This window comes from Geotrypetes seraphini, chromosome 3, assembly GCF_902459505.1.
Source record: "Geotrypetes seraphini chromosome 3, aGeoSer1.1, whole genome shotgun sequence".
NCBI classification, from domain to species: domain Eukaryota; kingdom Metazoa; phylum Chordata; class Amphibia; order Gymnophiona; family Dermophiidae; genus Geotrypetes; species Geotrypetes seraphini.
This window is the reverse complement of record NC_047086.1, coordinates 89,068,508-89,095,587: the sequence shown is the minus strand read 5'-3', so window position 1 is coordinate 89,095,587 and position 27,080 is coordinate 89,068,508. Positions and strand designations below refer to the sequence as shown.

The 27,080-nt window shown below is 43.3% G+C and overlaps 1 protein-coding gene across 4 annotated transcripts in view; it reads right to left on the bottom strand.

Moving 5' to 3' along the window:
• Nucleotides 1-27,080, bottom strand: part of GRHL1 (grainyhead like transcription factor 1) — a 218,292-nt gene that overhangs the window by 185,647 nt on the left and 5,565 nt on the right. For all 4 annotated transcript variants that reach the window (XM_033938889.1, XM_033938886.1, XM_033938888.1 and 1 more), the window contains exons 2-3: nt 15,304-15,490; nt 3,187-3,257 (exon numbers count right to left, since the gene is read on the bottom strand). In XM_033938889.1, coding sequence (XP_033794780.1) covers nt 3,187-3,257; nt 15,304-15,369 — 137 coding nt within the window. In that variant the 5' untranslated portion in view covers nt 15,370-15,490. The remainder of the gene's footprint in view (nt 1-3,186; nt 3,258-15,303; nt 15,491-27,080) is intronic.

Below are 27,080 nucleotides of genomic sequence, written 5' to 3'. Positions count from 1 at the left end.
GGTCGGACAAATCTCCCTGTCCTGTAGCCGCGAATCTAAATTACCTTCTTACAGCAGCTGGATTATTGAAGCTGCTGTAAGAGGTAATTTAGATTCGCGGCTACAGGGCAGGGAGGTTTGTCGGCCGGGCCTGTTGTCGGTCGATCGGGGGACCTGACCAGCTGTGCACATTCTTCGGGGCGGACCGCCCCCTCCCCCCTCTTTCGTTCGCCATTGCCTTCTTCCTACCTGCCCTGCCGCAGCCGCACACAGCCGACCGGAAGTCTTCCTGATGTCAGCGCTGACGTCGGAGGAAGGGAGGGCTTTGCTTAAGCCCTCCCTCCGACGTCAGCGCTGACATCGGGAAGATTTCCGTTCGGCTGTGTGCTGCGACAGGGCAGGTAAGGAGAAGGAGACTACCCTCGACCAACCCCGCTGCGATCCAACCCCGCAGGAACCCCGGAAGGATGCAGCTCGGGCGACTTCGTTGTGTGAAACGAAGTACGTTATACGGATCACGACATAAAGTTCGTTGTGCGCAGCGTCCGCTGTGCGAGGCAGCCGTTATGCGAGGCACCACTGTACAGCTATAATATTACTTTATTCTAAAGCACCAAAAAAAAATATCTTTCTACCTTTTGTCATCTCTGGTTTCTGCTTTCCTCATCTTCTCTTCACTCTCCATTCCATCCAGCTTCTACTCTCTTTCTCTGTCCAATTTTTCTCTTTCTGTCTCCACTCCCTCCCCCATGCTCTGGCATCTCTCTCTTCTCCTTTTCTTCCCTCATTCCCACCTTAACTCACCCCATGATCTGGCATCTGCTTCCCTTCCCCCATGCCCTGGGATCTCTCTCCTCCTTCCATTTCTCCCTTTCCCTCCATGCTCTGGCATCTTCTTTCCTTCCTTTCTTTCCCTCCCTCCCTTCCTTCCCGATGGTCTAGCATCTCAGTCTCCTTCCCTTCCCTCCCCCATGCCCTGGCATCTCTCTCCTTCCTTTCCATCTTTCCCTCCCTCTCCATACTCTGGCATCTCCTCTCCTTTCTTTCTCTCCCTTCCTGATAGTCTGGCATCACTGTCTCCTTCCCTTCCCTTCCCTCCCCCATGCCATTGCATCTCTCTCCCTCCCCCTCCATACTCTGGCATCTTCTCGCCTTCCTTTCTCTGTCTCCTTCTCTTCCCTCCCCCCCCCATGCCCAGGCATCTCTTTCCTTCCCTTCCATCTCTCCCTATCCCTCCCCCTCTATGCTATGGCATTTTCTCTCTTTCCTTTCCCTCCCTCTTTTCCCCATGGTCTGGTATCACTCTCACCTCTCCCTTCCATTCCTTCTCCCTTCCCCACAATTGGATGGCTTTCTTCTTTACCCCTCCCTCCAATCAGGTGCATGATGCAGCAATTCCTTACATCTCCACCCCCCCCCCCCCCCGATTGGTACCTCTCTTTCTCTCATTGTCGACAGCCTTCATAACTTGCTGCTCTGCTGGTTCCTGCCTACTTCCTGCTTCTGCGAAGGCAGGACCCAGCAGAAAGGAAGACCTAACACCAGCAGAGCAGTGAGTTGTAAAGGCTGAGGTTGCCGCTGTCGGAAGGGGAAGTTCCTGGACCATGACGCCAACCCCAGGAGCTCCCCCTTATGGTCTGCACCTGGGGCAGACCGCCCTACCCCCTCCCAAAGATACACCACTGATTGTGAGTATGGTCATTCTAATCAAATCACTAACAAAAATAAATGAGTGCTTAATATGCAAGCTTCAAAAAGAGGCAAAAAGGTGTGTATTTAACAAAAATAGAAGTACAAAGTTGTCTACCAAAACCTGATTTGATAATTAGACCTGATTTTCTAAACCATACACGTGATAAATTACACTTTACCACCTTCTTCATAACACTACATATTTTTGAGGACTAAACTTCTGCTAACTACCCCTACACAGTGCCAATCTAATCCTTATTTGATGATTCCTGATGATTTATAGAAACTCTCATTTCAAAATACTGCCTATATGCATATAAAAGCTTTCTTCTTGTAATGCAGTCACATTTGAAGGGACCTGTACACTATACATCTATTTTGTGAGTCCTTTAACATATACTGCAACTTACTATTTATTATTTATTTAAACATTTCTATCCGCTATAAACTGTGCAGATTACAAAACAACATACATAAAAAAATAAAACAATACAGCAGCATATATGGTCAGACTAAGAAAAGGGAAAGATAATGGGGACTTGTATACCATTTTTTTGTTGCTTTGGCATTTCAAAGCTGAAATTCAAAGCTGTGGGCACTGGAGGATTAAATGACTTGCCCAGGGTCAAAAGGAGCAGCACCAGGGTTTTAATCTCACAACTTCTGGGTGCAGAGGCAGCAGCCCAACTAGTGAGCCACAGCCCAATTTCTTGGAGGCTAACAAAGAAGAACTAAAGGGAGAACTGTGAGAAACAGAAGAATATGGAAAAGGAAGGCCTGATTGAGAGAGCGATGGGAAGCAGAGGGAAGGACATAAGAATAGCTATACTGGGTCAGACCAATGGTCCATCTAGCCCAAAATCCTGTTTCTAACGGTGGCCAATCCAAATCACAAGTATTTGGCAGAAACCCAATAGTAGCAATATTCCAATCAAGCAGTGTTTGAGATACAGCAACCAGAACTGAATGCAATACTCAAAGCCTCAAAGCAAAGTCACACCATGGAAAGATACAGAGGCAGTATAGTATTCTTGCTCTTATTTACCATCCCATTCCTAATAACTCTTAGCATCCTGTTTGAATTTTTGGCCATTGATGAATACTAGGCAGAAGATTTCAGTGTATTGTCTACAATAACACCTACATCTTTTTTCTTGGGTGCTAACTCCTAAGGTGAACCCTAGCATCAGGTAACTATGATTTGGATTATTTTCCCAATGTGCATCACTTTGCATTTGTCCACATTAAAATTTGGACTTGGATGCCCAGATGCCCAGTTTCTTAAGGTCTTCTTGCAATTTTTCACAGGATACACATGGAAAAGGATGTCTGGCATGGTGTGATAGAAGAACATGGCTACAAGTAGGGCAAGGGTGACAGTGAGAATTCTTGAGGGTCATCAAAAACTGAGAGGTGGGGGAATGAGAGGTGGGGGAAGGGCTTCTAATCCACATCTGAGCAGTTCGGTTCGAGAGCCCATATTAGACATTGCAAAGATAATACCTTTAACAGTACCTTTTGCTGTGTTCTAGATCAGGGTGATCAACATCTGGTTTCACTGGTGGTGCCCTTCTTTCTCGTGGAACCTACAAAAAGTTGTTGCAATTATTAATATTAATTATAACTAGGTCTGGAATTTATTGTGCAAATGAATTATTATACAAAATGTTTCTTAAACTTATATTGTGCATAAGCCTCTTTTCACACTGCCTTCTTGCACCATAATTATAAGAATGAGGTTTGTATTATTCTCAATCGCACATGTGTGTTTATGTATATATTTTCTTTGTTTAGCTTATACCTTTTCAGCACTATAGATACTCACATATAGTTTGTCCTTAAGTGTGAGCTGCATCCTGACTTTCATCCTTCACCATTAAGAAATTGTGATGACTTGCATATAGGTCTTATTTTAACCCTGGTCCTGTGGACAGTAGCTCCCCTTCCTATCCCTTCCAGAGTTCAGTGTCTCATCTCCCATGCCCACCCTCTGGTCCCTTGGTCAGCATATTCTCCTCCTCCCTTCATTATGTGGCCACTGTCCCTCATACCTCTCCCATTGCTCCAAAGGCATTTGTGTCAGTGCAGGAGCTTCCTGTACAGGCTCCCACACTACCATATCCAACCTTCTCCATGACAGGAAATGCATCATGGCAGCTTGCAGAGAATGCTTTTCTTGCTGGTAAGAGGGTAGGACATGGCAATGCACTCAAGTACAAGCTTATACAGGAAGGCCTCATATCAGTATATACCACCTTTGGAATGCCAGAAGAGATATGGGAGACAGCAGCCTCATGGAGAAGAGAATGGGGAGAAGATGCTGGAGGAGGATGCCCACAGGACTGGGGGAGGGCTGAGACATGGGATACTGGGCAGCAGGGGGGGGGGATAAGGAAGAAAAGGAAAATGCTGAACCTGTGAAAAGACTCATGTATAGATCACCCTAGCCCCACCCCCTTCAAAACCAAAACCACTTTTTGACTTTTAAACTAGTCATAAATTTTGTGACTCATATATGAGTTTCTCTGGTTAAATTACAGTCAGGTACAGCAGATATTCTCTATTTGCAAAGGGTGTACAATCTAAGGGGCCCTTTTATTAAGCTGTGCTAAAATGTGGCCTGTGCTATTATTAGCAGTGGGTTTCTACAATCTGAGGCCACTTTTAGCATGGCTGCAAAATGGCCGCTTTTCTCTCTTTTTTCTATCAATAGCCACGTGGTAATTAGTGTGTTGCCATTACCACATGAGCCCTTACCGGCCCCTATTTACTAAGTAGTAAAGGCTCACATGCTAACAATGCGCTAATCAGTTAGCATGCAGCGATGTAGCTGTGTTAACCAACAAGCACAGAGCACACTCACTCTTTGCCTCCAAACACGCCCCCCCATCCCCGACCACACTTAAAAATAAAGCCTCTTTTTTAGTGTATGGGCAGCATGTGCTGATTCCAAAACTACTGTGGGACACCTCAGGAGTGGTAAGTATGAGTTAGTACTTACGCGACCCCTAAGTTACTTACCCAAGATCACAAGGAGAGCAGTGGGTTTTGAACCCTGGCTTCCCACCCCCTGGTCTATCCACCAAGCTTCTCTCCTTTTCTAAGGCAAATAATTTTTGTCCACTGGAAAACATTAACTCTCCAAATTTGTAAAGTTGACAAGAAATGAAAATTAGTAATCAAATCTTAATCTGGCCAGCCAAACATTCTGATAGTAGATGATATGGATAGGCAGACTGGATAGGCCATATGGTCTTTATCTGCCTTCATTTTCTTTGTTTCTACCTCAGAAACTTAAGAACTACACTTCTGCTCTTCTTCAGCTCAGGTCAGAATTGAAAAAATAAGACCTAGGTTCACATGAAGAGCCTCAAAAAGAAATCTTAACGATAACAAAACCACAAATAACACTGACCCCTTTTATAACAGATGTGTGCTTCCTTCTTCAAATAGTGCAGAACACGACAGCAATTCTGGAATGTACAGAATATATGCTTTGGTCACTTTAAGACATATGCCATTGGTTGGACCCATGGAATTTTGTTTTAAATTCACAACAAAAGGCAACCAAAAATAGAATATGTTATAAAGTAATGTCTTGTCTTTTGCCTAATTTTTAAAGGTCATGACTTCAATATTTATGGGCTGATTCTATAAATGGGTGTCCTGATTGTAGGAGGCAGTAAGCATCCTATCACCATCTCATAGCCAATCGGAACGCACGTTAAAAAAAAAAAAAAAAAATGCAGGAGAGAAGGACACCTACATTGTAAGCATATGTCGCGTGCCCACGGAGACGTGTAGGGATGCTTACAGACGCCCAAGGCGTGGCATGGGCATGGTCTCCACTAGAAGTGGTCTTGGGTGTCCATAAACATCCCCACGCACCTCCTACACTTCCAGGTTTCTCACCCTAACATCCTCAAACAATCTCCAGCTGTGCTCCACCACCCCTATGCATCAGAATGGCCACTGCCTTGACCTTGTCTTCTCCTCCAACTGCTCTACTCCCAAATTCTGCATCTCAACTCTATCCCTCTCTGCATTCAAGAAAGAGTGGGACAGACATGTGGGATCTCTTAGGGAGAAGAGGAGATAGTGAATGATGTGGATGAGCAGACTGGATTGGCCATTTGGCCTTTATCTGCTATCATGTTTCTCTGTTTCTATTACCCCTAGACCTGGCCAATCACTACCTATACATTTAGGAACCTTCAGGCCATTGACCACAGCATGCTCTTCACCACTGTGTCATTCTTTCCTTCATTTACTATGCCATACAAGTCTGTCAATGAAGCTGTCTTCTACTATAACACCATTCTCTCCTCTGCTTGATACCCTCACTCCTCCCATTTCACGTCCTGTAAGGCATGCCAAACCCCCAGCCTTGGCTGACCCCAAGCATCTGGTACCTGTGCTCCTGTGTCCAATCTGCTGAATTACACTTCAAATTACTGCTGACATCCTTCCAAGCTACCCTTTCGCTTGCCAAACAAGAATACTCCACCCATTTAACTTTCTTAGCTCTAACCCTCACTGTCTCTTTCCCACACTCAACTTTCAATTCAAAGTGCCCTAACTCCAATACCCCTTTTACTTTCCCCATGATGATGACAGAGTTTTTCAACAACAAGGTTTCACAAGATTCACCTTGAGTTCTCAACCAGGTCACCTCTACCAACTCCCATTCCAGCTGTCCACTCTGACATCCTCCCTTCAACCCCTGCAATATTTTCTTCCTTTTCTGAAATCACTGAAGAGAAAACTGCACCCACCTACTCAGCGCTCTTTTTCCAACTGTCATCCGTTCCTTCTCATATCCTCAACCTATCACTCTCCAATGCAACTGTTCCCGATGTCTTCAAATATGCCATAATTACATCTTTCCTCAAAAGCCCCTCACTAGATCCCACATCCCCCTCCAACTATCACCTTATCTTCCTCCTCCCCTTTTTATACAAGCTTCTTGAATGTGCTGTTCATTGCAGTTGCCTAGACTTCCTTTCATCTCAAGCTATTCTTGATCCACTTCAATCGGGCTTTAGCCCACTCCATTCCACAGAAACTGCCCTTGCTAAAGTCTCTAATGACCTGTTCCTGGTCAGATCCAATGGTCTCTACTCTGTCCTCATCCTTATCAATCTCTCTGCTGCTTTTGATACTGTTGATCACCACCTACTCCTCAATACACTGTCTTTGCTGGGATTTCAGGGCTCTATTCTCCCCTAGTTTTCTTCCTCTCTCTCCCATTGTATTTTCAATGTATTCAATGGTGGATCCTCCTCCAATGCTATAACACTGTCAATCCTTGTACCTTAAGGCTCTGGCTCTTTTTTCCATATATACCCACTCCATGGGTGCACTGATTTCCTCCCATGGCTTTTAGTATCACCTCTATGCTGATGATTCCCAGATTTACCTCACCAAACCAGATATCTCTATAGGCATCCAGGCCTGTGTCTCAGCCTGCCTATCCAACATTGCTGCCTGGATGTCTCACCGCTATCTAAAAGTGAATATGGCTAAGATCATGCTCCTTATCTTTCCACCTAAACCCACCTCTGCCCTCTTCCTGTTCAATATTTCTGAGGACAACACTCCTCTTCTCCCAGTTTCATCAGCTCAGGTCCTATTGTTTCTTCCTCTATAATATTTCTAAAATCTGACTTTTGCTCTCCAAGCAGGACCGCCATCAGGGCAGTACCACCAGTCCTGCATTCAGGGGCCCGGAGCTGACAGGGGGCCTGGGCTCCCCCAGGATCCTAGGCCACAGTCTAGGGGGAGGGGCGGTCCGCCCCACGTGGACAGGAGAGAGCTGGACGGGGGACCCACGGAATTCAATACATCTCGAGCCGCGAGGCTCGTCTTCTGTTCCTGCCTGCCCTGCCGCTCACATATAGCCGATCGCAAGTGTTCCCCGATGTCAGCGCTGACGTCGGAGGGAGGGCTTAAGCAAAGCCTGCCCTCCGACGTCAGCGCTGACGTCGGAGAATACTTCCGGTCGGCTATTTGTGCGCGGCAGGGCAGGCAGGAAACAGAAGACAAGCCTCATGACTTGAGCTCCGTTTTGCTGAGAAAGTTGCAAAAATGGGCTGGGAGGCAAATGCGGAACACAAAAGGGGGGAGGGAGTGCGTTTTTGGACACAGAAGGCATGGACTTGGGAGAGAAGAAGGGAGGGAAAGAGATGCTGAGGTGGGGAGAGAATGGGTTTTTGGACACAGAAGGCATGGACTTGGGAGAGAAGAAGGGAGGGAAAGAGATGCTGAGGTGGGGGAGAGAATGGGTTTTTGGACACAGAAGGCATGGACTTGGGAGAGAGGAAGGGAGGGAAAGAGATGCTGAGGTGGGGGAGGGAATGGGTTTTTGGACACAGAAGGCATGGACTTGGGAGAGAAGAAGGGAGGGAAAGAGATGCTGAGGTGGGGGAGGGAATGGGTTTTTGGACACAGAAGGCATGGACTTGGGAGAGAAGAAGGGAGGGAAAGAGATGCTGAGGTGGGGAGGGAATGCATTTTTGGACACAGAAGGCATGAACTTGGGAGAGAGGAAGGGAGGGAAAGAGATGGTTGTGTACACAGGGGAATAGAAGAAAGGAGAATTTTTGGTCATAGGGAGGGAGTGAGGTACAGATAGTGGCATACTAGGGTGGGGGGGCGGTCCGCCCCGCCCCTGGTTTACGTCCCAAGGGGGTGCACAGCTGGCCACCCTCCAGTGTTCTCCCTAGGCCGGCAAACTGCGGCTCTTTAGCCACTTGAGTGCCACCGCCGCCATCGGGAACAGGCCGGCGCCAAGTTCGCCCTGCTTCTCTTCCCTGTGGGGCCGGCCAACTCTCGCCACTCGCGTCAATTCTGACGTCGGAGAGGACGTTCTGGGCCAGCCAATCCCTGCCTGGCTGGCCTAGAACGTCCTCTCCAACGTTAGAATTGACGTCGGGTGGCGAGAGTTGGTCGGCCCCGCAGGGAAGAGAAGCAGGGCGAACTCGGCGCTGACCTGTTCCCGATGGCGGCAGTGGCAGACTATTCCCCAGTGGCGGTGGCAGCATTTTCTCAATGGTGGTGGCATAGGGGAGGGCAGGGAGAAAGAAAGAAAGGGGGGACAGGAAGCCAGAAAGAAAGAAAGGGGGCAGGGTGAAACAAAGAAAAATGGGGCACGGAAAGAGAGAGAGAGAAAGACAGACATACAGAACGAAAGAGGGTGTGGAGAGAGAAAGAAGGGGGCAGGGTGAGAGAGAGAAAAACAGACATACAGAAAGAAAGGGGGTATGGAGAGAGAAAAAAGGAAAGAAGGGGCAGGGTGAAACAAAGAAAAAGTTTGGGGAGGGAATGAGGTCTGGAGGAGAGGAAGCATACAGGAGGCTGAAAGAAGGGAAGAAATATTGGATGCACAGTCAGAAGAATAAAGTGCAACCAGAGACTGATGAAATTACCAAAGGAAAAATGGTTTTATTTTCAATTTAGTGATCAAAATGTGTCTGCTTTGAGAATTTATATATGCTGTCTATATTTTGCACTATGGCTCCCTTTTACTAAACCGCAATAGCGTTTTTTAGCGCAGGGAGCCTATGAGCGTTGAGAGCAGCGTGGGGCATTCAGCGCAGCTCCCTGCACTAAAAACCGCTTTCGCGTTTTAGTAAAAAGGGAGGGGAATATTTGTCTATTTTTGTATAGTTGTTATTGAGGTGACATTGCATAAAGTCATCTGCCTTAACCTCTTTGAAAACCCGCGGAATATAAATGATAATTAACATTTTCTCTGCGTACAGCGTGCTTTGTGTTTTTAAAATTTTATTGTTGGTAGATCATTTTGACTTGGCCACAAAGGTAAGGGGGAGGGAGGGAGGGGAACTGCTGAAAGACATCTAGTAATCCTTGAAGGCTTGACTGTGCAGGGAATTATTTTTGTAAAATCATGTTTTGTTATGTGACTGGCATTATTTAGACTTTAATTTCTATGAATGAATAGAATGAAAATGATATAAATTACTTGCTTGTTTTTATGTGCGTGTGCTGAAGGAAAGTGGAGAGAGAGTGGGCTGAGGACGCTGAAGGGAAATGGGGAAGAGAGAATAGGGAGAAGACGCTGATTTATAAATTGACAATTGTACAGAATATTGTTTCTTTTTTATATTCATCCATAGCTGCATGTTAATGATGGGCTCATATGCACTTATTTATCATCATAACATATACATCATCATTAACATGCAGCTGTGGATGTGTAAGGACAGGCTGAGGAGGATGGATGGGAAGGAAGGAAGGTGCACATATCAACATATCGTACATTTTTAACATGCATGATGCAGCTATAGGCAAGCAGAGGAGGATGGGATCATACAGATGTGTATGTTCAGATATGCGCTCAGATGTGTAGTTTTTTCTGATATATTTATTAAGCTTACAGTATTTATAAAAACACATTTAATACTTGTTACAAAAAATATTGTGCAATTGTGATCTACTTCTGGCCTACAAAGGTCAAAAGAAATCCTTAACTGAGATTTTACATTCAAAAGTGAATTATAGCTACTAGCACTATTATTTATTAATTATTTATTATGCAGATGTTTGTTAGTTTGTTATTAGTTCAGTATTAGACATATGTTAGTTTAGAATAGATAGGTATAGATTAGTTTAGGTTAGGTTAGGGCCCTGCTGAAAGAGTCTACCTTGACGTGGTTGCAGGCTTACAAATCTTTTGGTCAAAGAGTGTGGCGACAGAGAAAAGTATGTGTGTATTCGGCCCATGGAAGAAGGGGGGGGTAGGAGGGGGGGAAGGGGTGCATGGGAGGCCCAATAGGATTGCTCAGTAAGGAGCCCAGGAATTTCTGATGGCGGCCCTGTCTCCAAGCACACTACTAAAACCCTTATCCATACTCTCATCACCTCACACTTAGATTACTGCAAATTGCTTCTCTCAGGTTTTCTGTTCAATCATATCTCTTCCCTTTAATCCATGCAACTTTTATTCCGCGAGAGCCACCATACTCACATTACCCCTTTTCTCAAGTCACTTCCCATCCATGGATGTCACGGGTTAGGTTGAAACTTAACACTGGAAAAGTTAAGTTCTTCCTTGCAAGCCCCAATGATAAAATACAGGAGACAACTATAAATTTGAAGGGTCAAAGTTTTGAGATAGTGCCTAATTTAAAAATTTTAGGAATAACCTTGGATCGCAGCCTAACTTTTAAAAAGCATACTGATTTATTAATCAAAAAAACTTACGCTGTATTATGGAAATTAAGGACCATCAAGAAGTACTTTGATGGGGAATCCTTTCAGTTATTGGTACAATCTTTGGTACTATCAATATTAGACTATTGCAAAGAAGACTTTACAAAAACTTTGATTGGTCCAGAATGCTGCTGTGTGCCTGATTTTCGAACTTAAAAAATATGATCATGTCAGCCCTTACTATGCTAAATTACACTGGCTGCCATTCAGTGCCAGAGTATTGTTCAAGTTTGGGTGCATATGTTACAAGGCACTTTTTGGTTTATTGCCATCTTACTTGGTTTCCTACTTGAAATTTTTCTATTCAGCAAAAGATACCAGAAACTCAGGTATTTTCGCCTTCCCTGCCTCGAGGTCCTGCCGTTATAAAACTTTTTTTGACAGGACATTGGAGTACCAGGCCGGGAAATTTAATTCCTGGTCACAACCATTGATTGCTCAAACTTATTCTTATACTACATTTAGGAAAGATTTAAAAACATATTTATTTGATAAATTAGAGATGTTTTTTTAATTCTGATGTGTTCAATTACTAGTTGATCGGTTTTTAGAAGAAAACTGCTGTAGGCCTTTTTTTATATATTATGGGGCTCATAATTTAAAAAAAAAAAAAAAACCAACATCTAAAAAGTGGTCTAAATGGGTACTTGGATGATCAAAAAGCCTGATCGTCCAAGTACCCATAATCAAAGTTGGTTTTAGACGTATTTAAAACCAGCTTAGGCCTTTCCCCTGCCTCTAAACGCACAGAGAGAAAAGAGGCATTTTTAGAGGAGGGGAAAGGGCAGGAGGTGGGCCGACCTAGACCTAGGTGTGAAGCAGGTATAACCAAAACTTTAGGCAGGTTGCCTATACGGCACTTATACATTTTGACTTAGACCAAGTCAAAACAGGTATAAGTGCCGAAAAGGAGCCGCTGAGCTGATCGTGGCCGCTGCGATCAGCTCAGCGGCCCCAGCAACCTGCCTACCTCCTCAGCAATGATCGCAGCAGGAGAGATGGCTCATCTCCCCTGCCGCGATCTACCCTCCCCCCCTCCCCCCCCAACAACGATCAGGACAGGAGGGAGCCCAAGCCCTCCTGTCCCCGGCACCCCCGAACTCCCCGACAGGGTCAGGCAGGAGGGAGCCCAAGCCCTCCTGCCCTTGACGCAAGGGCCCCCCGAACCCCAATCGCCCCCCCGCTGACCCGCAAACCCCCCATGACCCCACAACCCCCCCCACACCCCCCCCACCCCCTCCCCGTACCTTCAATAACGTTGGTCGGACGAACGGGTGCCAAGCCCATCCGTACGACAGGCCAGCCATCCGTTGAATGGCTGGCCTTAGGACCTGATTGGCCCAGGTGGCTCAAATCCCGCCCACAGGTGGGGCCTGAGATGCCTGGGCCAACCAGAATAGGCCCAGCAGGCTTAGGCCCCTCCTGTGGGTGGGGCCTTAGGCACATGGGCCGGGTCGGTAGGGGGGGCAATCGGGGTTCGGGGGGGGCCCTTGCATCGAGGGCAAGAGGGCTTGGGCTCCCTCCTGCTCGATCCTGTCGGGGAGTTCGGGAGTAACCGGGGCAGGAGGGCTTGGGCTCCCTCTTGCCCCGATATCGTCGGGGGGTGGGCAGGTGGATTCTGTAACCAGTGTTGGTTTTGACAGACACCAGTTACAGAATCCAGCTTTTAGGCGAAGGACTGGCTCTTCCTTCGCCTAAAAGCCCTTGTTTTGGACGTTTGGGGCTTAGGCTTTTTTTAGGTTGATTATATGGTATATAAGTTTAGACGTAGTGGTTGTCTGGGCGTTTTAAACAGCTAAAAGTAGAGACAGGCCATTATAAAAAAAAATCTCCTTTTGGACTTTTTTTTGATAATGGACATTTTCCCTGCTTCTACTTTCAACGTTTAAGGCCTTAGGCCAAAAGGGGACTTTTTTTTGATTATGCCCCTCCATGTGTTTCTCTTCATTAGACTTTTTAATATTTTAAATTGTATAATAGTCTCTGCTTCATTTGATTGTTTATGATGTATTGTTTTTTTTTATTGTGAAATTGTATCCTCTTCGCTGAATTGTTCAGTTTTATTCCTTGTTGTGAACTGCCCAGAACTGTTGGTAGGGCAGTATATAAGAAAATAAATTATTATTATTATTATTTCCGAATACAGTTCAAACTCCTCTTACTCCTCCTCTACAAGTTCACCCACTCTGCAGCCCCTCAATATGTATCCACATTTATCTCCTCCTATGCTCCCCTCCAAGAACTCCGTTCATTGGGCAAGTCCCTCCTATCCATTCCCTTCTCCTTCACTGCCAATTCCAGACCATTTCTTCTATCTTGCTGCACCATATGCATGGAACAGACTGCCTGAGTCATTAACCCAGGCTCCTTTTCTAGCAGTATACAAATCCAAGCTATAAGCCCGGTTTTTCAAAGCTGCTTTCAACTCCTAACTCCCACTCATCATATAATTACCTACGTCCATCCTAACATTCTCTTTGCAAGAAACTCCCCAACCCCTATATATCCTGTCTGTCCAAATTAGATTGTAAGCAGTTGCATAGGGAGAGTGTGAGGCACCGGGGTAGTGGTGTCCCCCATCCTCTTCTCCAAGCCTCCCCCTGCTGTGCGTGCTCCCCTACCCTTCCCCCGTACCGTTTAAGCTTCCCCGGTGCAAGCAGCATATCTAACTTGTTGCCCGCACTGGCGTCAGCTCTCCTACTCATGTCACTTCCTAATTACGGGACCTGGAAATAACGTCAGAGGGGAGTGCCAAGGCTGGCACGAGGAGCGGATTGGTGCTGTTGCTCGCGCTGGTGAAGAGCTAGAGGTACAGTGGGGTGAATTGAAGGCATATGCACAGTGGGACAGAGTGGGAAGGAGCTGGGGGGGGATGGAAAGGAGAGGTGCCAGCACCCCCAACAAGACAGTGGCGCCCAGGGTGGTATACACACCACACACACCCTTACTATGCCATCAATTGTAAGCTCTTCTAAGCAGGGACTATCTATTCCATGTTAATTGTACAGCGTTGCATATGCCTTTCAGCACTATAGAAATGATAAGTAGTAGTAGTAAAAACTAATGAATTTTAGGATCATTTAGGGCCCATGCCTATATGTCTTATATATAAAGATAACCTCATTCATCACATTTTTACTTTTGTTTTCAGATTAATGCACATCCCTACTGTCAATGAGTTGCACAGACTGATTTCAAACTTGGGGAAAAAGGTTACCCATAATTCAACAAATAGCCTTACTGATATTGAGTTGAACTGGATGAGATTCAAATCACTTCGAAAAGAATCACTTGAAAAGATGTTCCAAATGTATGCATATGATTGGTTTGCTCTTCCTTGTTTGAAACTTTTTTGATTGCTTCACACTTTAAAAAAAAACAACCCAGAAAAAAAAAAAACCCCAGCAAAGCAAAACAATATGTTTCTAAGCATCTTTGTTAAACCACAAGTGCCAATTGCCGCCTACTTCATAACCACATCTTTACTGTGATTACAAGTTGTTGAGTTGTTTGGGGTTTTTTTCATTTAAGCCACAAACTACAAATTGCACATTATGTTCCTTAAAGCTAAAACATAAGCAAGCATGCAGTTTGTACTGTCAAGTTATTATTGGTGTACATGTCTATCATAGTCCCTTACATGCCCAATTACTTTGGAAAAACATACTGACTTACTGTTTAAGAAATGTTTCTCGGTACTCTGGAAGCTCCGCACCATTAATAAGTTTTTTGACGAAGCTTCTTTTCGTCTGCTGGTGCAGTCTTCTACTTTGAGTATTTTGGATTATTGTAATATTGTATACTTAGGGGCTTACAAGAAAATACTTAAAAAATTGAGAGTGGTCCAGAATACGGCAGTTCACCTCATTTTTGGATTAAAAAAATGGGAGCACATTACTCCTTTTTATCAAAAACTTCACTGGTTGCCGGTACAGTCCAGAGTCCTGTTTAAGTTCTCTTGCATTTGCTATAAAGCAGTTTTCGGTATGTTATCAGGCTATCTTGCCCCTCACTTCTCTTTGCAAGAATGCACGTAGGATAAACCTGTTTAATTATCCCTCTATAAAATCTTGTCATTATAAGAAGTTCTTTGAGAGAACTTTTTCATTTCAGGCCACCAAATTGAATACGTGGCTTGGAAAAATTATGCTAGAGGCTACTTCCTATTTCGATTTTAGAAAACTGTTAAAGACAAACTTTTTTGATAGGTTGGTATCTTAATGCGCTCCGTTTTAAATTATCTATGGTTTTATTGATGTATTCTAATTTTATCTGCCTGTTTTTATCTTCATGCTATTTTATTTACACTGTATGCATTAACTCTTCTTGTTGTGAACCGCTTTGAACCTTTTTGGTATGGCGGTATATAAAAATAAAATTATTATTATTATTAATTACCTTGTAATAGTCATAGAGTAAGCCCAGGGCAGCAGCACTGTCTTCATCTCCATTGATGCTCATCATAGCTTTGGTGGCTGCAGTAAGAGGATTTTCAAGGAAGGACTTCCAGGCTTCATCCTCACTGGTGTAGGAACGCCTCTGGGGATAATGTGCTTCATTCTGAAGAACCAATACTGGTCTTTTGCTTTATATTAAAAATAAAAGAAGAATAAAGTCTTGCCTTGAAACTCACAGACACATAAAAATTATGCAAAAAAAAAAAATTATGCTCTATTCTACAAAGCCGTAGTACCTAACGTTTACCCATCAGGTTGTGCTGTGTACGATATCTTTTTAGTTGCAATAGAAAGTCAATATGACACAGGCAGATACCAGCAAATATAAGCTTATAAACTTTGGGCTCCTTTTATAAAGCCGTGGTAGAGAGTCCTAGAGTGGCAAATCGATGCAGCCCATAAGAATTGAATGGACTGCGTCACATCTGCCGTGTGGGACTCACTACCATGGCTTTGTATAAGGAGCCCTTTGTTAAAGATATATTCCAATCTGCCACCCATGACTGATGAATTGCAAAGAAATGTATATTGGTTCTACATCCTCGGTATGTGTCACATTAGGATAAAAACTTCTATTGAAAAACCTTGAACTGTAACTGGCAAATTTAACCTGTAAACTGTATATTATATATGTTAACCTGTAACCTGTTCTCAGCTCTTTGGGGAGAACGGGCTAGAAAATGAATTCAATAAATAAATAAAGGGTCTTTTTAGTAAGGTACACTAAGGGCTCCTTTTACTAAGGTGCGCTAGCGTTTTTAGTGCAGTGCGCGCTGCAGATTAGCGCACGCTGCCCCCTCCCCCCGCGCTACGGGAAAAAACTAATGCCAGCTCAATGGAGGCGTTAGCGTCTAGCGCACAAGGCATTGTAGCGCGCGCTAAAACCGCTAGCGCAGCTTAGTAAAAGAGCCCTAAATGCTAAGGCATCCATTATATTTTATGGGCATCTTAGCATTTAGTACGCGTTAAATCGGTTAGTATGCCTTAATAAAAGGACCCCTAAATAAATATTTTGGATAATTTCCCATCCCAGTTTTAAGATGCAGTGAAGCACTACAAAGCCATACCAGTCACATATGAAGTTCAGTGATAATATGAAGACTTCCCATTATGCTCACCCTAATGCATTTTGGCCTCTGAGCAGCAAATAACTATTATAAAAACTTATAATTAGGAATATTATATGTGAAGTATGTAGTATTTGTAACTTAGAGAGTATACAAATATTATACTCTCTAAGTTAAAAGGGGATAGATTCTGTACAAACGTAAGGAAGTTCTTCTTCACCCAGAGAGTGGTAGAGAATTAGAATGCTCTTTTGGAGTCTGTCATAAGGGAAAACACCCTCCAGGGATTCAATACAAGGTTGGACAAGTTCCTGCTGAATCAGAACGAATGAAGGTAGGGCTGGTCTCGGTTAGGGCACTGGTCTTTGACCTGGGGGCCGCCATGTGAGCGGCTGCTGGGCGTGATGGACCACTGGTCTGACCCAGAAGCGGTGGTTCTTATGTTCTTAAGTTCTTACAAGAAATATAAATAGATAATTCAAAAATTCAGATCCTACCCAAAACTTACTGTATACCACAACAATAGCCTTTATGCTTGCAAGTGTCATCTTTATGTAGGTACAGTAGGTTTTGGATGGCTCACCATATAAATAGGTTATACCGACATGTTTACGTGGGACTAGAGAATGACACAGGGAAAAAAACTGTCCCCATCCCCATGAGCCCGTCCCATCCCCGCAAGCTCAGTCCCCATCCCTGTCAGCTCAGTCCCCATCCCCGGCCCATCCTCGCGAGCTCAGTCCCCATCCCCGCAAACCATCTGATCCCATCCAAACAGCCTTGAATAGTTTTATACTGAACTTATTTTCTTAAAGTATAAAAAGAAACAATATTCTGTACAATTGTCATTTTATAAATCAAAATTCTGGCTGCTGAACTAGAGAAAGAGATGTTCAGCTGGCAGGGCTTTATTTATAAATTTTTATCAACACAACTAATATACTACTTTATCCTAAAGCAAAAAAAAAAAGAAAAGAAATATAATTTTTTTTTCTACCTTTGTTGTCTGGTTTCTGCTTTCCTCATCTTCTCCTCATTCAATTCCTTCTATCCACTGTCTACTTTCTTCTGCCTCTTCCATTTGCTCTGTTACTGTGCCTCTCCCTCTCATTGGTCTGGCATCCATCTTCTTCCCTCCGTTCCCCCCACAGTCTGGCATCTCTGTCTTCTTCCCTTCCAGCGTCTTCTCCCCATTCTGTTTCCCATTTCACTTCAGTGTCTTCTCCCTACTCTCTGTTCCCCATTTCTCTTCAGCATCTGTTCTTTTCCACCCCATCTCCTCCACCACACTTCAGCGTCTGTTCCTTTCCACCCCTTCCCTCTCTCCACCCCCCTTCAGCACCCCTTGTGCGGTCCGTGCATCTCCCTCCCTTCTCCTTACCTTCGTGGCGTGTTTTAACTTAATTTGTTGAAGCAGCCTAAGCCTGAAGTCGCATGCATCTGTGAAAGCTTCTCCTCTGACGGAACTGGAAGTTGCGTCAGAGGAGAAGCTTCTGCAGATGCACGCAACTTCAGGCTCGGGCTGCTTCAACAAATTAAGTTAAAACGCGTCACGAAGGTAAGGGGAAGGGAGGGAGAGAGATAGATGCAGCGGTGATTGGTAGGTAGGAAGGAGGGAGGGAGATAGATGCAGTGGCGATTGGAAGGGGGCTGCATGCGATTGGTGACCACCCGCGTTCCGTCCCTTAACTGCGGAGACAAGGCCATTCACTGATCCACGGGGCGATGGATGGCCTTGTCCCCATACCTGCGGAGAGTACTTTCTTTTTCCCCACCGTTTCAGCGAATTACCTGCGGCTACCAGCGGCTAGCCGCAGGTAACAGACACCATGTCATTCTCTACCTGGGACTTCTTAATGTGCCGTTCACTGAAGTACCCCTTAGAGTGCCCCACCGATCTGCTCTGCTGCTCTGATCATCTGAAGCAGTAATACAGGCTGGAATGTATTGTTTTTCTCACATCTTTCAATAGTGGAAAGGGGCCATGATCACTAGAAGAGTAAGGGGGGGGGAATCATGCCTTAATCCTTCTAGTGATCAGGTCATTTTGGGCACCTTTTTGGCCCTTATTCATTTTTAAAACAGGTCCAGCCCAAACATCTAAATAGTGCCTGGACATTTTCTTAAAAGTTTGATTAACCCTGCAGAATGTCCAAGTCATAAGCCTGCCCAAAATATGCCTCTACCCCCTCCCCCCTAAGATTTAGAAGCACAGGAGACAAAATGACCAGAAAGCCATCTAGAAAGACAGTTTCAAAAATGCCCACTTGGACATCTATCTTTTTTGAAAATGAGCCCCACAGTGTACCTCAAATTTCATATTTAAAAAAATCTATATACCGTACATGATAGAGATAATTCTCAAGGTATTCTAGGTAAAGTTAGATGTCAGGGTGATGCACAATAAAAGCAGATTCTATGTTTGTTTTATGTTATGTTTTATGATGTTTACCCTGCTTTGTTTTATTATGTATGTAAACTTGTAACCTGTTCTAGCTCTTCTGGGAGAATGGGATATAAATCCAAATAAATAAATAAATAAATATAGCATAGATCTGCATTTATGTGCTTGCCTTTAGGCATTAAATTTATACCAGCCAAATGGTTGGTATAGAAACTCACATCTGCTAGTATACTATAGTCCACCCACGAAATTGCCTGATGTACCCCTGACCAGAATACTGACTGAGGGCAATTATGATTGTGATGCCAAGTAATACCAATTACTGCTAATAATTGATAACGCAATTAGCATTTTATTAATCTATTAAGTTATGTGTAAAAATGATCTTATTCTATAAGTTGCTTGTATTACTTTCTAGGATGGAAGGCTGTGCTTAGCTGCATCTGTCTATTGTCAGAGTATGGGGCATACATGTGCACCCTTCCAACAAGGATCAGACATGCAGTAGTGCTGCCGATTTGATTGATTCACTTCAGTGAATTGATTTGAATCAATTCGTTGTAAAAAAAAAAAAAAATCGGATTCACCAAATCAGCGAATCCCCCCTCCCCCCGTGAGCAAGCACGTAAGAGAGAAGTGATGAGTACCACTCCTATGAACTCCAAGATTTGAGATGGTTGAAGATGAGAGTTTTAGTAATTTACTTCAAATCCCAGAAGTTCCAGAAATGTTATGTTGCCTGCATAGCTGACTAGACTGCATGAGGTGATGCAACTTTCATTAGCCAATCATCCAGATAAGGAAGTATTTAGCATCCATGAGCAGGAAGAGTTGCTGCTACCACAATTAGGCATTTTGTAAATATTGTGAGAGAGGAAGCTAGGCCGAAGGGTAGCACCTTCTGCTGAAGATGGTGATGTCCGACACGAAAGCAAAGGAATTTTCCATGGGTTGGATATACGGGGATGTGTATATACACCTATTTAAGGTCTAGAAAGAACAGTCACTCATCTTTGTCTAGAAGTGGGCATAAAGCCCATAGGGATAGCATACAAAACTTCTGTTTGACCAAAATTTGTTGACAGTTCGGAGTTTGAGAATTAGACAAAAAGCTTCCATCTTCTTCGGGATTAGGAAGTATGTTGAGAAAAACCTCTGGTTTTTCTGGCAAGGGGGGACTGGCTCTACGACATTGAGTTTTAGAAGAGCCACAATTTCCTGAAGAAGGGAAGTCTGTTGAGAAGTAAAAGAAGACTCTTCTTGAGGGTTGTTTGAAGGAGCAGAGGCATGTCCAAACAATTAGGCACATGAGTGGCACTGGAAAGTGTGTGAAGAACCTGGTTGATCCTGCTAAGAACCTGGGCAATCTTCCTGAGAATAGGATTAACCCTTTGACAGTGGATATGCTCTGCTGGTGACAAGTAAGCGTTTGCAGAATCTCCTCTACTTTGACACCAATAATTCATCACCTGAACACGGAATATGTGCTAAGACAGGGGTGTCCAATGTCGGTCCTCGAGGGCCGCAGTCCAGTCGGGTTTTCAGGATTTCCCCAATGAATATACATGAGGTCTATTTGCATGCACTGCTTTCATTGTATGCTAATAGATCTCATGCATATTCATTGGGGAAATCCTGAAAACCCGACTGGACTGCGGCCCTCGAGGACCGACATTGTGCTAAGAGATCTTGGACACTATTATTTATTTGTAAAATTTAAAAACCACTTAAATCTAAGCGGTGTACATATCAAACATACATAATTATAAAAACAAACAACACGGAGCCAGGAGATAGATCAGAAGAAACCCAACCTCAGAGAACTCAGGCTCAGGGAAAGTGCATACTGAGGACTGAAACCAATAGCTAACCCCAAGCGCATTCTGTAGAAGACAGGCAAAGGAGCTGCAGTGAGTTACTACACAGTGGAAGAAGAGGTGACCCAGTTGAAAAGGCTCTATACCCATATAAGAAAAAAGTGGATTCCTTTGGTAGAGCTCCTATTGAAGGTTTCAACAATTAAAAACAACCGCAGCCAGGAAGAACAAGGTAGGAAAGTGAAAGTTCTTCCAAAAAACTGTTGAAGCCCTTGGTAAGGCTGAAGGCAGAAAAAATGTCAACAGGCCCAAAGTTAAAAACAAAGAACTATGGTAGAGCCACTAACTTAAAAAGAAAATAGTGGCTAAGAATAAGATAATCAAAGTGGGAAGCCAAACTTGATTGGACGATGTCCAGATACGTCTTCTTCACTCTGTGGAAATCAAAACACTGACGACCTAGCAAGCCGGCATTGGGCGGGAAGGCACTTGCGCAAGCGCAGTGCGGGCAGTCTCGAAGCTTTGCTAAAGCTTAAAGTGAAAGTATACTTTAGAACTGTCCATACAGGGGCTCCATAGATGACATCACCCATCTGTGAGAATATGCTGCCTGCTTTTCCTGGGATAATTACTGTTTATTAAACTACACTTGTTTGCCACAGAAATTCATCACTCTCAGTTATGGCACCTGTTCTTTGGAACTCTCTCCCTATCTACCTTCGTGAAGAAAAATCGTTCATTACATTTAAAGCCCAATTAAAGGCATTTTACTTCTCTCAAGCATTCTGCTCATAAGGTGTTTTTTTTGTTTACATTATGGGGACCCTATTTTTTTCTTCCCTTTCCTTATTTTCCTTGCAATTCCTATTGTAATTTATCATATTGTTTATCCCTTTAAACATAATAGTTTGTCTTGTATTGTTTTATTCCCTTATTTTATACTTATTGTAAACCGCTTAGATTTTAACATTTTTGTTTTATATTTGCAGTATATTAAATAAATTGAACTTGCCACAACACTGAGGAAGAAACGGCGTAAAAATGTATTCAATATGGCATATATTAAAAAAAAGCCTACAAAACAACTAAATTTGAAAGGCAGGAGGCACAGCTTCTGAGTCCTTTTTAACATAGAATGTGATTGCTTTTATTTTACAAACATAGCAAACATCATTATGCTGAATTTATATGATTCAAATCCCAAAATTTTTTTCCTCTTGGGGGCAATATCTCTATGTGGGTTTGTTTTGTGCACACCATGACAGAAGTGAACAGAAGTGCTAAACTAGGTATGGGGTCCTTTTACTAAGGCTTGCTAACGATTAGCACGTGCTAAATGCTAACGCGTCCATAGAATATAGCGCGATAAATCGGCTAGCGTGCCTTAGTAAAAGAGGGAGTATATGTTAGGTACACCGCCATCTCTGAAACTAGCTTTCTTCTGGAGCTCAAAGAATGTAACACATACAGTGAACATGATAAGATATGCTAGGAAGTTCTTTCAATCTAGTTATTAGCACCCAATACAACTGGGAAAATTGCCGTATTTTTCTTAGTGTCAGATTGCATCTTTTAAGCACTCAAAGAAATCACAAACTCAAACTTTCCAAAATGTTACTATACATTGAAAAGACCCAACTTACTCAATCTCTGTGATATAGTTATAAAAATCTGCAGATAATTAGTATATTCATGGAATGTTGCCCAAAGGAAAAAAATCAATGCAGCACTGCAATTTTCTGCTACTTGTACAAGCATAATGCTCGTCTTGTAAGCACATCAAAGAAATCTGTGAAAATGTAATTCACATCTCACTGTCATACTTTGGAACAAAAATGGACATAAGGGGCAGGGAAGAGGGACATTTTCAGTAAACCAGATGTACTTTTAAAGAGATTGTGAAAAGACATCTGTACAAATTGAAGAATAGTTGCAGTTGTTCGTGTGTACCAATGTTTTAGTGAACAGCAATAAATTCCTCTAAAAGTTGCATTAAAACAATGGAGTCAATATTCAGAATGATTTAACTGACTGGTTGAATCATTAGTTCAGTGCTATCCGCTAATTTTCAGCAGCACTTCAACTAATTATCTCTTCTAAAAATTAGCCGTTGGCACCTATATGAAAACTGGCTATTTTTGGGACAATCCAGAGATGGAGTTAGCACTTGGCTGGTTAAGTGTCAATATTCAGCACTTAAACCAGCCAGGGTAACCACATAAAAGTCAGCCCAATCTTTATGCAGTAACTCATGGTCAATTAAGTACTGAATATTAACTTAACTTAATCTACAACAACCAGATATTCAATGCCGGAACTGAATATCTAGAGATAACGCTGGCAGCAGTCAGCAAAATGCTCACTGCTGCCAGCTGAATATTGACCCCAATGTTTTCCGAGACAGAAATCCTTCAGTGTTATCAACTTCTCCTAGTTTGAGTCTGGTCAAGCCTTAATTGATTCAAAACAGAATTTCTGAGAATAATATTAGACCGTGCTGACCATACAATCACTTGTATATGTGTATTTGCAGCTTATATTCTCACTTGTTGAAAAAGAAATCACCTTATTTATTCTCTATACAGTATATATATATTTATCGATTGATTGATAGGATTTTATTGGGATTAAGCCATATTAGTATTTGTAAATTGACAATTTATCTATCATACACAATATGTTACCAGCTAGAGGTGGGTTTACCCACAGAAAAAAGCATTTCTTTAGCAAAAGTGGAGAAAAAGCCACAAGCACTGTCTCAGAGACAGCAATAAACAACGATTTCAAGCCACTCACTTCTTATCATAGGCAATAAAAAACTCCACACAATAATGCGTTTGTCAAATAAGGACTGAGCTCACCACTGTGCACAGGGTTTAAATAGAACAGTAGAAAAAAAAAAGTTTTTACTCAGCATTGGAGTGTTGACAACTCCCTCATAACAGCGTTGACTCCTTTAAAAAGCAATCCTCAGCTCTCCAGTACTGCAACGCCTTAATGGAGAAACCCCACACACTGGATTAAAGCCTCTGACAAGGCTCTTGTTTTGCCAGAAAACGGCTGCATCAGGGAAAATTTTCAAACAATAAACAATTGCCATGTTCCTGTGCACTTTCGGCTCCAAGGCGCACCCAAACTTTAAAACAACATAGCTCCATACTTTCCAGTGATGTCACTTCCGGTGTGTTGACAGAATCCATCATTCAAAAACAGCTGATTAGTATTCTAAATGAGGTCTCACTAGAGTCTTATACAGAGGCATCAATACCTCCTTTCTCCTACTGACCATACCTCTTCCTATGCAACCTAGCATCCTTCTAGCTTTCGCCGTCATCTTTTCAAACTGTTTGGCCACCTTAAGATCATCACATACAATCACACCCAAGTCCCGCTCTTCTGTCGTTCACATAAGTTCTTCATCCCTTAAACTGTACTGTTCCCTTGGGTTTTTGCAGCCCAAATGCATGACCTTGCATTTCTTAGCATTAAATTTTTGCTTCCAAATTTCAGACCATTCTTCAAGCTTCGCCAGGTCTTTCTTCATGTTATTCATACCATCCGGCGTGTCTACTCTATTGCAGATTTTGGTATCATCCGCAAAGAGGCAAATCTTACCCGACAACCCTTCAGCAATATCATTTATAAAAATGTTAAAAAGAACAGGCCCAAGAACAGAATCTTCAGGCACACCACTGGTAACATCCCTTTCCTCAGAGCAATTTCCATTGATCACTACCCTTTTTTTGCCTTCCAATCAACCAGTTCCTGACCCAGCCCGTCACTTTGGGTCCCATTCCAAGGGCACTCAGTTTATTTATCAGATGTCTGTGTGGAACACTGTCAAAGGCTTTGCTAAAATCTAAACGCAACACATCTACCGCACATCCTCTATCCAATTCTTTGGTCACCCAGTCAAAGAAATTGATCAGATTTGTCTGACAAGACCTACCTCTAGTGAATCCATGTTGTCTCCAGTCCTGTAATCCACAGGATTCCAGAAACTTGACCATTCTCTGTTTTAAAAGTGTTCCCATTAATTTGTTACCACAAAAGTCAGATTTACCAGCCTGTAATTCCCTACTTCTTTTCTTCCACTTTTATGGAGAGGAACCACATTCGCCCTTCTCCAGTCCTCCGGTTCCACTTCCAACTCTAGAGACACATTGAAAAGGTCAGTCAGCAGAACTACCAGAACTTCCCTAATTTCCTTCAGCACCCTCTGATGTACACCATCCAGCCCTATCGCTTTATCTACCTTTATTTTAGCTAGGTCCTCACAAACACCTAGCCCAGGATACTAAAAGAACTCAAACATTAAATTGCTGATCTGTTGTTAGTGATCTGTAACCTGTCGCTAAATGCACAGTATTAGGGGACAAGTGTCACTGTTTCTGTGGTGGCAGATTCTGGTTTCTTGGTGATTCAGTTTAATTTTTATCTACATATTTTTATTTTTAGTTTGTGATTATTCCATATTGGGCAAGGGTGTATCTGTGTTCTGTGTGTATGAAAAGGACATGGTTTTCTGTTAGCATCAACTGTACAGGATCAATTGATTGTGCAGGATCTGGTTTGTTTAGTTTTACAGTGTGTGTGTGTTGTTGTTCTAGTGCTCACTGCAGTGTTTAAGATGCTGCCTTGTCCTAGGTGTACCCTTGTTGTGTGACTCATGGATTATTACTAAAAAATAACTTTTTTATATAGAGGAGAGGGTTGTTAAAAAATGATTAGCACTGGCTGTCATATATACTAGATACGCCACTGGATTAAATGACCCTATTCTAACCACCAAATTTCCCCGTCCCGCCCCACCCGGCGACTTTTTCATGCCACCCGGCTGAAAAAAATTTCTGGGGAGAACACTGCATTGTGATGGACTGGCCACACTGACATGCCAAAAGAACAGTGGGACATCTTAGAAGGCACTGTTGTGAACTTCACATAAAGAATGCCAGAATGCCATATACCCCTTATCAGTGCTGTCTTGGTGTGGGCAACAGCACCTCTCCTTCCCCCCCACCACATCACGCTCTCACCCTCCCTTCTATCTTCACCTGCGCAAGCAACTACATTAGCCTGTTGCTCATGCTGGCCTGGCACCCTCTGAAATAACTTCCGGGTCGCGGGGTCATGAAGTGATGTCAGAGGGAAAGCCAGCACAAGCATTAAGACAGAAAAGCTGCTTGTGCTGGTGAAGATTTTAAAAGGTATGGAGGCCACAAGTGTGGTGTCGGCCATAGAAGGAGCAGGGGGGTTGGCGTGAAAAGAGTGGGCGGAGGCGCCTCCTACCTTTGCTACGCCACTGTCCCTTATAATTTATGGTAAACCTTCCCAAACTTCCCCAAAATCTACTAGACCACCTGTCTACCATCCCAATAACCATCATAGCTGCAGGTGGCACCTATATGGCATAACAGCAGGGTTTTGGTGGGCTCTGACTTTTCACCATAAATGTAGTGGTTAGAGTGATTTATGAGCCTCGAGCCTCCTCTCTATGGTTCACTAGCCCATCCACCAGGTTACTTAAGACACCTGTGTGATGCTCTATTAGGATTTCCCATACCAAGTGCTGCTGTTCTGCAGACAGGTATGTACTCTTTCATTCAGATTTCTTGGGGGGTGAGAGGGGTCATATCTTAATGTATCCAGTGGTTATCTGGTCAGTTTGGGTATCTTTGTGGCACTTAGCTATTTCTAAATACATAGCCAAAAATGACTCAGATATTGTGAAAAGTCAATAATAATATATAAACACACTTTCACTATAAATAATGCTAGGTGTCAAGTGGTACACCACCAGAACAGTACAGGCTTTAAAGCATTTTGAAAAAAGAAGGAAAAAGCCTCAGACAAGGGCCCTCTCACCTCCACAAATGTGGTTTCAAAGGTGGTTGAGCGGTCACCTCATTGGCAAAAAAAAAACCCTTTATCAAACTTAAAGAAAGCTCTGTGCTGTATTTATAGAAGACATAAAAAGATAGGAGAAAGATCTTTTCAACTTATCTTCAACTGAACAGTACACCAACGATGGCCAGCGTTTCACAAGTCTGCTCCGATCAGACTTTTAAACGGAATGCTAAACGCGTTTCCTGCATCCCAAAGATGAAAGTTTTTTTGCCAATGAGGTGACCACTCAACCACCTTTGAAACCACATGTGTGGAGGTGGGAGGGCCCTTGTCTGAGGCTTTTTCCTTCTTTTTTCAAATTGCTTTAGAGCCTGTACTGTTCTGGTGGTGTACCACTTGACACCCAGCATTATTTAGCTATTTCTAAAACAGGTCTAGCTCTGTTCAGCATGTTTCAAGAAAGGTTCGCTGCAAGACATCCAAGTTAAGCACGCCCTAACACACCATCCAACATGCCCCATTGAACTCTGACACACAGCGGAAAAAACGTCTTGCTAGATGTCCCGGAAAACAGTTTTGATTA